The sequence below is a fragment of the Coenobita brevimanus genome, chromosome 38, assembly GCF_032717465.1.
Source record: "Coenobita brevimanus isolate Jiangsu-jjx chromosome 38, ASM3271746v2, whole genome shotgun sequence".
In the NCBI taxonomy this organism is placed as follows: Eukaryota; Metazoa; Arthropoda; class Malacostraca; order Decapoda; family Coenobitidae; genus Coenobita; species Coenobita brevimanus.
The window spans coordinates 20,122,402-20,140,356 of NC_136991.1; the positions used below are offsets into that span (position 1 = coordinate 20,122,402).

The 17,955-nt window shown below is 40.7% G+C and overlaps 1 protein-coding gene across 1 annotated transcript; it reads left to right on the forward strand.

Annotated features, from left to right (window-relative positions):
• Positions 1–16,659: 16,659 nt before the first annotated feature.
• LOC145396549 (uncharacterized) lies at positions 16,660–17,262 on the forward strand. The gene has a single exon (XM_080269925.1). It carries the CDS (start codon positions 16,660–16,662, stop codon positions 17,260–17,262), a length of 603 nt encoding a protein of 200 aa, XP_080126051.1.
• Positions 17,263–17,955: the final 693 nt, after the last annotated feature.

A 17,955-nucleotide genomic window follows, 5' to 3' on the forward strand; every position in this document is an offset into this window, starting at 1 on the left:
ACCGTCGGGACTGTCCTTTTCAGCACCAGCCCCTCGGAGGCAGGAGGCTAACGCAGCCTTCATTCCTCAGCAGCAGCACGGTGGTGTCGTCCCTAGCAGTACGGGTACTTCCCCACAGTTCACTAGTCCCACGGAGACAGTGAACCCTCCTCCACAGATGGTCAATGCTCCATCTCCCCAGGCAGTGAGTACAACCCCTCAAGTATCAAATTCTCAGGGCATGATGTTTGCCGCATCATTTATTCAGCAGCCTAATCAGTGGCCAGCTGCTTCCTCCACAGGCCTTTCCACAGGTGACAGTGCTTTCCTTGTTCAGTCAGGGTTTGTGGGAGGCATTCTTGTGAAGGTCCTGAGAGACAATGGTTCCTCAGGTTGCTCTGTCAGGCAGAGCCTAATTCGGCCTGAGGAGTACACAGATCGACAGATCCAAGCTAACCTTATTGATGGATCAGTGAGATTGTTCCCTGAGCCACGTATCCAGGTGGCATCTCCATTTTACACTGGTACAACAGTCACAGCTGTCATGCCAGAACCTTTATTTGACCTTATCATAGGCAATATTCCCGGTGCCAAGGATAGTTGCACCGAAGATGAAGCTACGCAGACTTCGGCTGTAGTAACACGAGCCATGGCTGAGGCTCAAAGGTATGTCACCCCGGCGACCATTGATTCGCCGCAAGATCTGATGTGTAGCCAAGTTGTTGTTCAAGAACAACATTCTGACCCGACACTTGCTGCCATGCGGAAGAAACAAAAGGGTAGAGTGATAAAGTACTCACGGGGAGATCAAGGCAAGTTCCTTCGTAAACAAGGACGGCTGTACCGTGAGTCACGAACACCCCAGGGCGAGGTTCAACTGCAGTTCGTCGTTCCCGCAAAGTACCGCCAAGCAGTGTTAGAATGAGGGCATTGTTCAGCATCAGGAGGTCACCTGGGCAAAAGGAAAACCCAGGGCCGTATCCGAGCTGACTTTTTCTGGCCAGGGATGGGACGAGAGATAGACAGTTTTGTGTGTTCCTGCAATGTGTGTCCTCATACCACTAATCAGGGACATGTCCTTCCTGTGCCGTTTGAAACCACACCCGTCATCTCTGAGTCAGTTGAGAGACAGGGCAGTGGTAATGTGGGTGAAGACCTGATGTCTCGACCTTTGGCCCCTCAGGACACATTATGTCCAGGGCCTGTACAGTCGTCAGCACAAATTCGCTGCAAGCCTGCTCGTGTGATGTGGTTGTTTTGTCTGGCAACAGTGTATAGGAACTAGTTGCCACACAGGCTTTTATATGCTTTAAAGACGTATTTGTAAGAGTTAGTGCCATAAATTGCCCGAATGTAATAGTCTTTATATCTGATTAGCATAAAAATGAGCAATAGATGACAGAAGAATGTTGTAGAGTGATAAAACTTCTGCTCTCTCCCTCGTACCCACTCCATGTCCCTCACCACCCTACCTCTCACCCCCCTCCCTTGCTCCTTCATTTCCACTCCTCTCTCTCCGCTCCCTGTCTGCCTTAACCACGGCGCAGATCTGCGTAATGAACTGTACTCTTCTCCATTTCTTGTCTCTTCCTGTAACCTTTTAGCTCCTTACATTCGAGAGTATCGTGCCATGCCTCAGTCTTTTTAACCCACTCTTTACTCTGAACGTGATGCAGTAGTTCGAAACATGATGGGTTCTGATCCTGCTTCATGAATCAGTGAACAGTATGAGGAGGATGGGAACATTTTCCTTCGAACGAGAGAGAGAGAGAGAGAGAGAGAGAGAGAGAGAGGAAGCAGGAGGAATGGGCACAAATGTTTGTTTAATTTCGCCTACTGAAATTATAGCAACCAACTGCCAGGCTCACTAAAAACACACACACACAGACACACACACACACGGGAGATACCAAGCAGTGAAGACGTTCGCCGACATCGCTCCATACCGAGAAAGCACGGCCAGTGGCATTACCTAAATTAGTATCTTTATATGAGTCAAGCTCTGTACCAGGTTAGACTAAATGTTTTTTTATTAAAAAAAAAAAAAAGTTTAAACAAGATTTGTTTAAACAGAAAAGTGAACCGAGTGGCGAAAGAATGCACTAAGTCAGCTGATGTTTGTTTAGACTACAAAGGCCCCAGGGAATGTAAGTACTCCGTGCTTTTAGTATTGCAAAATGGACACATACTTTAGTAAAGCAAATTTGGAAAAGAAAAGGGATAAAGGTAGAAAGCAAGATGATGACTTCTACCAAGAACTGGTTGAAATGGAGACTCGCAATAGACTGGTTGAACATGTACACAAACTAGAGATGGCTTTCAAAAATGAAATTGATGAAATAAAGAAGCAGATGCACTTGCAAAAGGAAGAAATAGAAAAACTAGGAAGGGAGGCCAACAAGAAAGACACAACCATCAGTGAACTAACAGTGGAACTGAGTACACTTAGGAAGAAAATGAGTGAAATGGCAAGTACAGTAGTCAATCACAAGAGTATTATGGACGAGTTCAAAAATTATACAATTAGGCAAGTAAGCAGTCTGATTGACCAAAGCAGTGATATTGAGGAGAAGATAACACAGGTGAATGAAGCTGTGCAAAGATACAAAAATGATGTGGAAACCACGTATGCTGAAGTGGTGAAAGTAAAGAAAGATTTAGAAACAAGGGTGGAAGAAAAAAAAATTAAAAAGGAAGTGAAAAGAATAATCCAAAACAATCCAAAATTAGACAGAGATTCATTAGATATAAAAAATCTATAGTAATCACTGGTATAGAAGAGGAAGAAGTAAAAAACAAGATCACAAGAGACAAAAAGGAGATGGCAAATGTAATGAGCTGACTGAAAGAAGTATCAGAGGAAATCTGTAGTAAAGACACAGAGGAACACAAAAGGTTAGGGAAATACGAGAGAAGCAAGTCAAGACCTCTAAAGGTGACTTTCCAGAGTGTAAACACTGTGGGGGAGATACTAAAAAATGCAAAGAATCTTATGGAAAAAAAGGAGTTCAAAAATGTATGGATTAAAAGATGCCTAACACAAGAGGAACTGGAATTACTGAAAGAGAAGAGAGAGGAAGCAAAAACAAAAAATGAGGGAAGATCAGAGGAGAAGAACAAATTTTCTTACAAAGTAATAGGATTGCAGGTACGAAAGTGGTACACAAACAGGATGGAATAAAAAGGAGGAAGGTAGTAGAACCATGTCATGACAAGTATATAAACAAGATGATAAAGTTGATGTACTCAAATGTGGATGGAACGGTATCTAAATTACTAGAAATGAATGATTGTCAGAGAAAATGAACCACATATAATATGCCTAACTGAATCAATATTAACACCAAGGTTATCCAATGACATACTAAACTTAGAGGAATATAATACATGGAGAAGAGATAGAAACTTAAAAAAAGGAGGAGGAATTATAATATTAGCTAAGAAAAATTTACAAGTCAATGAAATTAAACTAGATATACCCTCACAAGTAGAGCTGATTGCAGTAGAGATCAACACATCTGAAGGGAAAGTAATTGTAGCCAATATGTACATGCCACCCAGATCAAACACATGGGAAAGAGACGAATATGAGGACTTGGCAGAGAGTACAATTCAGAGTTTAACCCGTCACGTCCCGAGGTTTTCCGCACCTCCGACATCCCCCAATCCCGAGGTATTTTCGATTTTTTTTGGGGGGGGCTAAAACCTTCGCTTTTGGTGAGAAACATCGAAAATTCATAGAGAAATTGCTCACCTGAGGTTTAAAATACTCAGTCCAGGTAGGAGTTCCTCCTTACCTGACTGGGTTTTCTAACATGCTGGCACCAAAGAAAACGAGTTCTTTGGGAGGGTTACTATTTTATCCACTCATAAACGGTATTTATTTGTTTACTTGGTACGAATTTATATGTAGTATGAGAGTATATTGGTTTTCAAGCAGTAATAAAGGCATTATAAGCATTGTTTCACTCACTAACTAATCACCATACCTGACCTTTTTTTGCCACATTACCTGATCATTATTTCTGACTGTTTCTTCTTCTAATGCTATGTAAACATTGTCCTCCACATTGTCATCGATTGGAGAATCACTCTGGCCCTGAATATCTTTACTGGCCAGGTCACTGGTAACAGGTGAATTGCCAAGACAATGGCATGAGGGGGGAGGGGGGAGGTTATGCGGTGTAAGGCATTGTCCCTGCTTGGCATCTTGTAGAGGAATAGAGGAAGGTGTCCCGTGTATACATACGAAAAATCACGCGCGAAAATTGAAAATTGTGCAAATTAGGGACCTTGCAATTGCACGACGTACCGGTACGTCTCCGGGACTGGCAAATGCAAATCGTTGCAACGTACCCATACGTCGACGGGACGGGGCGGGTTAAGAGCATTACTATATAAAATGGAAGAGAAATCGGAAAGAATTATACTAACTAGAGATTTTAATACAAATATAAATTGGAATACTCTAGATATAATTAGCCAAGAAAGCTGTTGGGACCAAAATCTCCAGGATCTCATGCAAGAGTTTTTCCTAACGCAACATGTGAGGGAAACCACCAGAAAAAGAGGACGCGATGTACCTTCAATGCTAGATCTCATATTTACTAGGCAAGAAAATGATATTGACAATTTAATATATCACCCTCCATTCAGCAAAAACAATCATGCAGTACTAAATTGCAACTTCAAGATAGCTTATGACATAGTTAACAGCAATGAAAGTTACAAAAAGAGTCTAAACTATAAAAAGGGAAATTATCATGATCTAAAGAATTATATCTTAGAAGTTGATTGGGAAAATGAGCTTAGAGGACAAGATTTAAATGCTGTATATAAAAAATTCTGCGAATTTTATGAAATAGGAGTCCAGAAGTACATTCCACATCACAAAGAAGCAGATAAGAAAATACAGAAATGGTTCAATACAGAATGTAAAAAATCAAAAGAAAGAAGAGATTTGTTGTAGAATAGATACAGAAGACACAACAGTGAAAGGTCATATAATAATTACAAACAGGCAAGAAACGATTATACAAGAATAAGGAGGGAAGCCCAAAAACAGTTTGAGGAGGATATCATAAATAAAAGCAGTGATCAACCGAAGCTATTTTACAGCTACATCAGAAGCAAAACCAAAGTAAAAGATAAAATACAATCCATTACGGATGAGGGAATCACCCATACACAAGAGAAAGATATTTGTGAAGCACTAAATAAGAATTTCCAATCAGTTTTTACAGAAGAAAAAAATTTTGAGAGGGACTATGTGGAACATGCATGCCCACACATACTACCAGATATACAAATAGCAGAAAAAGTAATACAGGAGGAGTTAAGTAAATTAGACCGAGGAAAAGCAAGTGGTCCTGATGAAATTTCATGTTGGGTACTACGAGAATGTGCAAAGGAGTTAAGTAAACCATTATTTTTAATTTTCAAGAAATCCTTAAGTCAAGGTAAACTACCTGATATTTGGAAGAAAGCAAATATTGTCCCCTTATTCAAGAAAGGGAATAGAGAAAATCCATTCAACTACCGACCAGTATCACTGACCAGTGTTGTAAGCAAGGTATTAGAAAAGCTTATAAGAAAAGCTTGGGTAATTCATCTAGAACACAATATGATAACAGAAAAACAGTTTGGTTTCAGAAAAGGAAAATCATGTGTTACTAATCTGTTGAGCCACTACGACAGAGTAACAAACACAATACAGGAAAGAGAAGGATGGGTGGACAGTATCTATTTAGATTTCAAGAAAGCATTTGACACAGTACCATACCTAAGACTTTTATGGAAACTGTACCATCAAGGAGGAATTTGAGGCAAACTGTTTTGTTGGATGCAAGATTTTCTCATAAAAAAGGAAATGAGAACAGTATTAAGGGGAAACTATTCATCATGGAAAGAAGTGACTAGTGGAGTACCACAGGGTTCAGTGCTGGCACCAATCATGTTTTTAGTGTATATAAATGATATAGACAGTAACACTGGAAATGAAAGCTATCTAAATATGTTTGCAGATGATGCAAAAATACAAAGGAGAATTACTAACACAGACTCTTGTAAAGAGCTACAAGATGAATTAAATAAACTTCATGAATGGAGTAATACATGGCAAATGGAATTCAATGTGGACAAGTGTCATGTAATCAAGTTTGGTAAAAGTGGAAAAAGACCTGATTGGGATTATAAGTCAGGAAATAAAACCCTACACACATCAGAAAGAGAGAAGGACCTAGGTGTGATTATCAATAACAGACTATCTCCGGCTGACCACGTCAGTGAGAAGGTACGGAACATGTATACACTGCTTGCAAATATGAGAATAGCATTCACATACATAAATGAATACATGCTAAGAAGTATAATAACATCATTCATCAGGCCAACCCTGGAGTATGCATCAGTAGTCTGGAGTCCTCATCTCAAAAAACACATAGAGAAGATTGGAAAAGTTCAAAGGGCCGCTACAAGATGGATACCAAGCCTAAGGGATCTAAGCTACGAAGAAAGACTAAATAAACTGAATCTACCAACACTACAGGAGAGAAGGAAAAGAGGTGACATGATAATGCTATATAAATGCATATCAGGGAAGGAAAAAATAGACATAAATGATTACTTAACATATGGGGAAGCATCAGCAAGAGGACACTGCATAAAACTGCATAAGAAGAGAGGTGATAAAGACATAAGGAAACTCAGCTTCCCAAACAGAGCAATTGATCATTGGAACGCATTCCCGAATGAAATAGTGTGTCAAAATAATTCACAAATTTAAGGATATGTACAATAAATATGGTTTAAGACACGGGACAGTACGAGCTTGACTCATTCCTGTAAAGATACAGTTAGGTAAGTACCATTAGGTAAGTACACACACACACACAGTACGGAATACATCACAAGAACGAGACCTCAAACGTTTCTGTATCTAGCGGCTTTTGGTAGTGACAAGGGTAGAGAAAAGAATGACAACTGGAATAAAAAGAGTGGGAATCAGATGGGGAGGGTGAGAATGAGATTAGAACAGGAAGGTATATTGGTAATTAGCACTGGATACATTTTATTAAAGCATTTTGAGCAATTGAGAACAGGACAGCATTGGTTTAGTAAACAGTCAAGAAAGAATTGTGATGCACCAGTCGGGTTAGTGCCGTGTATAAATGATTGAAAGTAGAGAGAGTGGGGAGAGGAGAATGTGGAGAGGCATGAGCGTAAGTGGGGTGTAGGAGGGAGAGGGAGGGGTGGGGGGACATCAAGAGGAGAAAGAGGGAGAGAGGGGAAGGGAGTTTAGACACGGTTATGAGGAATGTCAGAGTATTACGCTCGTATGTCGTTTCATAACATTCTGTCAACCCTTGCAGTTTTTTTTATACTAATTAAATACGGTATACATATTATTGTACTCTAGCCAGCCTCTAGTACCACTTTTTAAAAACATGTCGTTAAAGTGTATAAAAGTATACGTGGCAACTAGTCCCCTTACACTGTTGCCAGACAAAAGGACTCACATCACACGAGTAGACTTGCAGCGAATTTATGCTGATGACTATACATACCTATGTACCGTAGGTTTAGGGGGAAGTTCAAGAACTCCGTAAGGACAATCCGAGGTTGTGTATGAATTACCTTGTGGAACATCTCGAGCTGTGGGCCTTCTTGATAGGATTCCCAGAGAATGCACATTATCCACATGAGCGTTCACACCCACGCTGGGTGTTAAAATGTGACCTGCCTGAGATTGTGTAAGGAGTCACAGCTTCCTGTAATTAATCGTAAGTGTAGAGTTAGGTAAACTTGTAAACTGCCTGTTCTCAAAGATTTGTAAACTCAAGAACTGGCATGTGTCCTGGTTAACCCGCCCCATCCTGACCACTTTTCCACCACTGACTCCCCCCAATCCCGACCATTGTTGGAAAAATTTTTTTTTGGCTCAAACCTCCGCTTTTGGTGAGAAACATCGAAAATTCATAGAGAGATCGCTCACCTGAGGTTTAAAATACTCGATACAGGTAGGAGTACCTCCTCACCTGACTGGGTTTTCTAACAGGCTGGCACCAAAGAAAATGAGTTCTATGGGAGGATAACTATTTCACACCACTCATAAACGGTATTTGTTTATTTACTTGGTACGAATTTATATGTAGTACGAGAGTATATTGGTTTTCGAACAGTAATATAGGCATTATAAGCATTGTTTCACTCACTAACTCATCACCATACCTGACCTTTTTTTGCCACATTACCTGATCATCATTTCTGACTGTTTCTTCCTCTAATACTATGTAAAGTTTGTCCTCCACATTGTCATTGATTGGGGAATCACTCTGGCCCTGAATTTCGTACCGTGGCATGACATGGCTTTACCGGCCAGGTCACTGATAACAGGTGAATTGCTGAGACAATGGTGTGCAGGGGGGGGGAGGAGGTCATGCTGGGTAAGGCATTGTCCCTGCCTGGCATCTTGTAGAGGAAGGTGTCACGTGTATTCGTACCAAAAATCACCCGCGAAAATTGAAAATTGTGCAAATTAGGGACCTTGCAATTGATTCGCGTTCATGTACGTCGACGGGATTGGCATTGACAAAACATATGGACGTTAAAGAACGTCGACAGGACGCCGTGGGTTAATAATTCTAGGTTAACCAGTAAACTATAAAAGGGTTCTGAGAGATTTGTAAATCCAAAGACTATGTTTCCTGGTTAATAATAACATAAGTACTGATTGCTAGGCAGAGAGAGAGAGAAATGACACTTTTGATGCTCCACCTTGATTCCTTTTGCAGCAGCTGGTGGGTGCAGCATTGTCGTGCAGATCACCTGGTCGTCCCTGACGCATGCTGCCGCCTCTTCTCTTTTGCCTCGTCATCATTATTTACTATAAATTTCGTATTATATGATTTTACATGCAGGTACAGTTACACCACAACTGTCACACCTACACTGTGTATTACATACATCACACTACATAACAATTAGTTGTTAATGTAAATGTAGTGAACTTTTCACTCAGTTTGACCTGAGTACAGGATTTTTCACTGTCGTCACGGAGTTTTTTCCTCAAGCTTGCTTCTATTAACATAAATACGAGGTTTTTTCACTCACTGGCGACTGTGACTTTCTCCTGTAGCAGGACAGCACACACACCACAGTGTGAATCTTGTGTGACTGAGTTAGGGTTTATATGTATGTACATTGAAAATTTATTTTTCCTGAAGGAATTAAAAAAATTTTCATGGGGCATAATGTCACGAATTGGCGCGATTCTCTATCTAAATAAACTCATGACATTGACGTTTGGTGGGAAACCGTGAATTCTAGTGAATTCCCAATAAGTATCACTCAGTCAACTGCCACGCATTCACCCGATCGGGAATGTTTTCAGAACATATTTCACTGTTTCATAAGTGATCGTCCTCGCGCGCAAGATTGGTGCTTTCGCTGAGTGATTTGTTATGGGCATGTATCGCTCGCATTAATTCCATTAGCTGTTAGCAAGAGCGCGGCCAACACTTCCCCCTCTCTCATAATTTGAACCAGTCAGTCTTGGATCGTCGTGAGATAAGGACCGTTGTGCTCCAGCATGAAACAGTACAGCGAGCTCCTGAGATCTCCACCCAGTGGTGAATTGGCGAAGAGGGTCTATTGAATAGCAGCGTCTGGTATTCATTGCGCAGACACCCAGACTACTCGTTTGGCCCCCTCCATTGACCAGTATTTTCCTTTCTTTTTTTCTAGGCTTAAGTGTTTAGCTTTTGAGTGAGCGAGTGAGTGTGTTCTTATTTTGAATTCATTTGAGACTCATGTAATGTAAAATTTATTTCATTGTAATTAATAAATTCACAGTTCTTTTCTCTTAAGCTTAATGTAATGTAAACTCATGTTTTATTTCTCCACATTAAGCTTATTTTAGTTATAGCTCCTAGTTTGCATAAACGCTTTGCATTATTTATAACTCGTACTTAGGCCAGCCCTTTTGTATTAAACTTAAAATCCATTGTGCAACCAGGAGTTAACCCGCCCCATCCCGACCACTTTTCCACCACTGACTCCCCCCAATCCCGACCATTTTTGGAAAAAAAATTTTTTGGCTCAAACCTCCGCTTTTGGTGAGAAACATCGAAAATTCATAGAGAGATCACTCACCTGAGGTTTAAAATACTCGATACAGGTAGGAGTACCTCCTCACCTGACTGGGTTTTCTAACAGGCTGGCACCAAAGAAAATGAGTTCTATGGGAGGATAACTATTTCACACCACTCATAAACGGTATTTGTTTACTTACTTGGTACGAATTTATATATAGTACGAGAATATATTGGTTTTCGAACAGTAATATAGGCATTATAAGCATTGTTTCACTCACTAACTCATCACCATACCTGACCTTTTTTTGCCACATTACCTGATCATCATTTTTGACTGTTTCTTCCTCTAATACTATGTAAAGTTTGTCCTCCACATTGTCATTGATTGGGGAATCACTCTGGCCATGAATTTCGTACCGTGGCATGACATGGCTTTACCGGCCAGGTCACTGATAACAGGTGAATTGCTGAGACAATGGTGTGCAGGGGGGGGGGAGGAGGTCATGCTGGGTAAGGCATTGTCCCTGCCTGGCATCTTGTAGAGGAAGGTGTCACGTGTATTCGTACCAAAAATCACCCGCGAAAATTGAAAATTGTGCAAATTAGGGACCTTGTAATTGATTCGCGTTCATGTACGTCGACGGGATTGGCATTGACAAAACATATGGACGTTAAAGAACGTCGACAGGATGCCGTGGGTTAATAATTCTAGGTTAACCAGTAAACTATAAAAGGGTTCTGAGAGATTTGTAAATCCAAAGACTATGTTTCCTGGTTAATAATAACATAAGTACTGATTGCTAGGCAGAGAGAGAGAGAAATGACACTTTTGATGCTCCACCTTGATTCCTTTTGCAGCAGCTGGTGGGTGCAGCATTGTCGTGCAGATCACCTGGTCGTCCCTGACGCATGCTGCCGCCTCTTCTCTTTTGCCTCGTCGTCATTATTTACTATAAATTTGTATTACATGATTTTACATGCAGGTACAGTTACACCACAACTGTCACACCTACACTGTGTATTACATACATCACACTACATAACAATTAGTTGTTAATGTAAATGTAGTGAACTTTTCGCTCAGTTTGACCTGAGTACAGGATTTTTCACTGTCGTCACGGAGTTTTTTCCTCAAGCTTGCTTCTATTAACATAAATACGAGGTTTTTTCACTCACTGGCGACTGTGACTTTCTCCTGTAGCAGGACAGCACACACACCACAGTGTGAATCTTGTGTGACTGAGTTAGGGTTTATATGTATGTACATTGAAAATTTATTTTTCCTGAAGGAATTAAAAAAATTTTCATGGGGCATAATGTCACGAATTGGCGCGATTCTCTATCTAAATAAACTCATGACATTGACGTTTGGTGGGAAACCGTGAATTCTAGTGAATTCCCAATAAGTATCACTCAGTCAACTGCCACGCATTCACCCGATCGGGAATGTTTTCAGAACATATTTCACTGTTTCATAAGTGATCGTCCTCGCGCGCAAGATTGGTGCTTTCGCTGAGTGATTTGTTATGGGCATGTATCGCTCGCATTAATTCCATTAGCTGTTAGCAAGAGCGCGGCCAACACTTCCCCCTCTCTCATAATTTGAACCAGTCAGTCTTGGATCGTCGTGAGATAAGGACCGTTGTGCTCCAGCATGAAGCAGTACAGCGAGCTCCTGAGATCTCCACCCAGTGGTGAATTGGCGAAGAGGGTCTATTGAATAGCAGCGTCTGGTATTCATTGCGCAGACACCCAGACTACTCGTTTGGCCCCCTCCATTGACCAGTATTTTCCTTTCTTTTTTTCTAGGCTTAAGTGTTTAGCTTTTGAGTGAGCGAGTGAGTGTGTTCTTATTTTGAATTCATTTGAGACTCATGTAATGTAAAATTTGTTTCATTGTAATTAATAAATTCTCAGTTCTTTTCTCTTAAGCTTAATGTAATGTAAACTCATGTTTTATTTCTCCACATTAAGCTTATTTTAGTTATAGCTCCTAGTTTGCATAAACGCTTTGCATTATTTATAACTGGTACTTAGGCCAGTCCTTTTGTATTAAGCTTAAAATCCATTGTGCAACCAGGAGTTAACCCGCCCCATCCCGACCACTTTTCCACCACTGACTCCCCCCAATCCCGACCATTTTTGGAAAAAAATTTTTTTGGCTGAAACCTCCGCTTTTGGTGAGAAATATCGAAAATTCATAGAGAAATCGCTCACCTGAGGTTTAAAATACTCAATACAGGTAGGAGTACCTCCTTACCTTACTGGGTTTTTTAACAGGCTGGCACCAAAGAAAACGAGTTCTATGGGAGGATAACTATTTCACACCACTCATAAACGGTATTTATTAATTTACTTGGTACAAATTTATATGTAGCACGAGAGTATATTGGTTTTCAAGCAGTAATATCGGCATTATAAGCATTGTTTCACTCACAAACTCATCACCATTCCTGACCTTTTTTTGCCACATTACCTGATCATCATTTCTGACTGTTTCTTCCTCTAATGCTATGTAAAGTTTGTCCTCCACATTGCCATTGATTGGGGAATCACTCTGGCCCTGAATTTTGTACCGTGGCATGATATGGCTTTACTGGCCAGGTCACTGATAACAGGTGAATTGCTGAGACAATGGCGTGCAGGGGGAGGGGAGGAGGTCATGCTGGGTAAGGCATTGTCCCTGCCTGGCATCTTGTAGAGGAAGGTTTCCCGTGTATACGTACCAAAAATCACTCGCGAAAATTGAAAATTGTGCAAATTAGGAACCTTGCAATTGATTCGCGTTTATGTATGTCGACAAGATTGGCAGTGACAAAACGTGAGGACGTTAAAGAACGTCAACGGGACGCCGCGGGTTAATGCACCGGCAAGAACCTGCTTATTACTATTAGTATTAGTTATTGATTATCAGGGTTGGAGTCACTTTCTCCAGAGGCCAACAGTACTAACAAACAGCACGTGTGAGTAAATAGTCTCTGCTGTGTACTGTTGAGAAAGTTAATAAATTCTCGTCCTTAGGGAATCGGCAAAGTAAGCCGGCATAAAGTATCAATCATTGCTTGATTCTCACAAGTCATCCTTGTCTCTATTGACAAGTCAACATTTAAAGTATTATTTAATATAAAATTCACAAAACCCCGTGACAGTCTTATCGACCTGTAGGTAACTATAGGTCGATATATGGATATATATAAATAAAGATATATATGTATGTTACAGGCAGATCTTGAAATGAGTCATTTCGCGAATTAAGATTAGTTTAGTTTAGGTTTATTTAGGTTAGGTTGATCTAGGATAAGATTAGGTTTACATTAGGTTAATTAAGGCTTAATAGAGAAGGGAACAGTAACTTCCAGCATAGTCACTCCATGCATATGACATCGGCCTCACCTGATAGGTCAGAAAATTTATTTCACAGGTAGCTTCAGAATCACCTAACTGTCAGAGTCAATCCGACGACTGTCAGGTTAAAAAGAGAAGAATATATGAGTACGAATAAAATGTCTTATACATAGTTAAAGTAAAGCAAAGTTTACCCGTACTCTCCAGTATCCATTAAATTTAAATTTTCATTGTTTTTGTTGTGGCCCCCAGTTCATGTGAAAGTGTTCTTCTTTTGACTTACCATACAAGATGTCCAACTTTTATTTATTTTTTATTTTTTTGCTCTAAAGATTACTGTATTCCGATCACATAAGCATGCAGATTTTAATTGAACTTAAAATTTAAAAAGATGAGTTGATCGAATTTCAAATAATAACGTTCAATTACTTTTGTATGATGCATATGTCTAGTTACTGTGTGTTCATAACGATTTTTATATGTCTAGGCTAATATGTCCTCAACAACAGGTCCTGAGAATGATGTACTTTTATGAATTGTCAAAACACTGGTAGTCATAGTTCCTGGAGTAGGAAAGAGGAAGAGGAGGAGGAATGTATCTCGTTGTGTCCTAATTGCCAGACCATTCTTGTTTCCCTTATTTGGCACTCGACAAAGATTGGGTGATATAATGGACGGAGGCTGAGCATGATATATATATATATATATATTAATCATCACTGCTCACATTTCTTGACTTATACGAAAAAAGCAATAATTACGGAAAACAAAGTTACGCCAATCTTAGCAAAGGAAAGTTACACTGCAGTATATACGAAACTTCACTGCTTGGTTATCGTGTACCAGTGCCATGTTATTTCTGTTGCTATGCTGGTTGGTATTAAACAGGTAATCCAAAATACACACATTTAGGTTTGGTTGACTCCCATGTAGCAGTATTATCAATCATAATGTACAAATACAAAGACGGGTTTACATTCTTCTAACTACGAAATTTATGGTAATTACTGAAATAATCCAAAACCTAGCCTCAAGCAAGAGACACCATGGGAAACAAAGAAATCAGAAGACATGGCACCACGAAAACGACGACAGTTAATAAAGAAAGGGAAAGGTGGAATGGGAAGACCAAACCCGGACAAACACAGCAGTAACGACCGAAGGCACCTCGTCTGCACCACAGGCTAATAATGGGGGGGGGGGTGGAATATGACGATGAAAAGTAAGTTACTGGTTTAGCGTTTTAGGAAGACTGTATCTGTAACTTTTTATCACTGGGGGAATATTACGCCACTAATGTTACGCTGAATCTGTCTATAGGCAGAATGTGTCAATAATGGATAAAAAAGAGTGGCGTAGGAGAAGCATGTGTTGGGGAACTGTGTTAAAATCACTAGCGCATTTGACTGACTGAAATTTGCAAAACGTCTGGTCAGTATGCAGGAGACATAGTCAACCCTGTGTAAAAATATACTGAGAGGAAAGGAGGCGACTTGCAGGTAGTGCAAACGGTTACACTAGAAAATACAGAGTGAAGTAATAGAAGGAGTGATGAAAGAATGAGAAACTGTACAAGAGGGGAGGAGGACCGAAAGTATGGGAAATGGAGACACAGTAGGGTGCGTTGGCAGAGATAAGATAAATTTTGAGGAAAGTAGCGGACTAAGTGGTATGGTAACGTATAGAATATTCTATGTATGTATATAATTATGTATGTATGTGCCCCTCTCTCTCTCTCTCTCTCTCTCTCTCTCTCTCTCTCTCTCTATATATATATATATATATATATATATATATATATATATATATATATATACTGCATATACAGCGTGTAATGCGACGTATGACAAAAACTTACACCAATGATCTGTCATGCAATTTTGAGTGTATTTTGTTCTATAACATATACTCTCTGCGACCCCAGTTCAGTACCCAGGATTCGGCTGTCTAATTGTGAAGTTTCGTGGCTGGCATGTGGCATTGGGTGAGAGCTTCGCAGGGCGACGGGAGACGAGTATTGTTAGCTTATACTGTACTGTACACCCACCAACAAAAGTTCTGTCGCCTCACTGAGGGCGTCATGAAGCTTAGGGTTCACAGTCTGTGAATCGGATCACCAGACAACACATCGTTCCGCCAACATGTGGCAACTCCGCATGGGCAAACTGTGAAGGAGTGGGGAGGAGTCTGGGGTGATAGGTGTTGTGGCATACAACACACAATACAATATTACAATGGTGATGTGGGTGTGAAAAAAAAAAAAAAGTCTGTATGGCGAACACATTGTATAAAGATGTGGGAAGGAGGGGAGGGATTGAGGTGTGGGGATCGTCCTGGCGAGGTTATGTAGAGACGCCAACCCACCCACATGCACACTTTCCATCCGTCTACTCCGGCCAGTGTCCAGCACCAGGATTCATACACCTGCCCAACACTAAGTGCGGAGGTTTCCGTTAGGTAAGCCAGGAGACTCTGCATCATTACGGTCTTGACATTTCGTTTGTGACTATCTGTACTGACGCAAGCGTTCACAAGGAGTGATAGGTGACACATACAGAATAAATTTATTCATTCAGTGCTTTAAAAATATATTCATGTATGACTATCTCTGAATTATATCTATCATATCCATCGAATTTCGCACAACAATCCATATACTGTACAATATTGTATATAACGCCTCCCTTTCTCCCTACCTGTGTGTGGGTGTGTGGGTGTGGGTGTGTGTAAACATTATATATTTTTCAATGTAAAAAACATATTTTTACAGAGAGAGAGAGAGAGAGAGAGAGAGAATGATTAAATAATAGCTGCGTGGAGTTACAGTTTATCAGGGAACACTGATCGCTTTGCTATATCGTCGTGGTGGTAATACCCAGTAAGATAAGGAAATCTTCCCAAATGAGTGAAGCACAACTCCTTAGGATAATTTGATCAAATATGCTGTGTATGGAGCGTGACAGAATATAGAAGAGAATTACAATGCGAATCAAATGGATTGAGGCAGATGAGGGAAAAAGTGAATAAGCGGACTGATGGAGTAGAGGAATATAGGCCTATAACGTGAATGAGAACAGATGAACTGAGAGGAGAGGGTATTGCTGAATCAAAATGGGAGTCCTTAGAAGCCACCTGGCGAGGGGTAGGGCGTCTGACAATATACTGTATACAAAACATATGTTAGGAATATATCTTTGTGTTTCTCACACTCTACAATATATATATGTTTGTTTTTATAGGTATGGCAGCTGCAACAAAGGATAATTCTGTTGAGCTCATAACCCAAAGAGGCAGAATCATTGGTCAGTGGGAAAGAGGTGCGTCAACTAGGGACATTGCCGATGACGTTGGCGTGTCAGTACGAACAGTACCGAGGTGGTCGCTTGCACCAAGGAGAGGTCGCCCACGGGTCACAACACCCCAGCAGGATGCGCAAATAGTAGCAGCTAGTCGGACTAACTCCAAGAAAACGGCCGTCAGCATAACTCATGATCTACAGATCCAGTGCACTCCTCAGACTACGAGACGACGACTGCGTGAGAATTCCATCAACTGTCATGTCCCCGCATGTAAAGAAGTATTAAACGAAAACCACCGAGAAACCCGCCATGGCTTTGCCCTGCAATACCTTGGTGCAGATGTAAATTTTTGGAATAATGTCATTTTTAGTGATGAATCGTATTTCACCTTAGTGGAGGCAAGAGCAAGGCACTGCTGGCGAAGAATCGGCACGAGGTATGATGCTGGGAACATCCAAGAGAGAGCCAAGAGCAGAAGAGTGGGTAAAAACTACTGGGGTTTGATGTGGGCTTACGGGCCAGGGGAATTATTTGACCTGGACTGAAGATTCACTGCCAGAGACTACATTTTTTTTTTTTTATATAAATAACAGAACGGAGGAAGGACAAACAAATGGGTAAAAAAAAAATAATCCATACACCAGATTACTGGTGTCCTCCGTTCATGAAATATCTGTAACAGTTAGACTTGAACAGTTGTGGGTTGAAATGTAGAGGAAAACAACTCTGGGGAAGCGAGTTCCAGAGAGATGCAGTTCGGGGAATGAAAGAATTCTGATAGGCAGAAGTTCTGCAATATGGTTGAGTGACATTCCAGTCATGAGCGCTACCAGATGCCCGTGTAGCACGAGGGAAGGCATGGAGAGGTGGCACCATGGACGCAACTTCGTCTGAGCATTTGCCAAAAAAATATCTGTAAAATAATGCAAGGGAGGCAACATTCCTTCTTACTTACAGAGGAGGTAGTTTATATGTAATGGCAGGGTTGTTAATGATTCTAACAGCTTTATTCTGAATTTTGTCTAGTTGTCTTAATGCAACCTCTCCACAACCATTCCACAAGGGTGGGCAATATTCAAGCTGAGAGCGCACATTACTCTTATAAATTATAGCTAACTGCTCATCGGCGAAGAAGTTACGGACTCTGTACAATAATCCAAGTTTCTTTGAGGCGGTTTTAGCAAGTGATCTGACATGGGAGGTCCAGCTGAGGGCACTGTTAAGTGAGGCACCAAGAA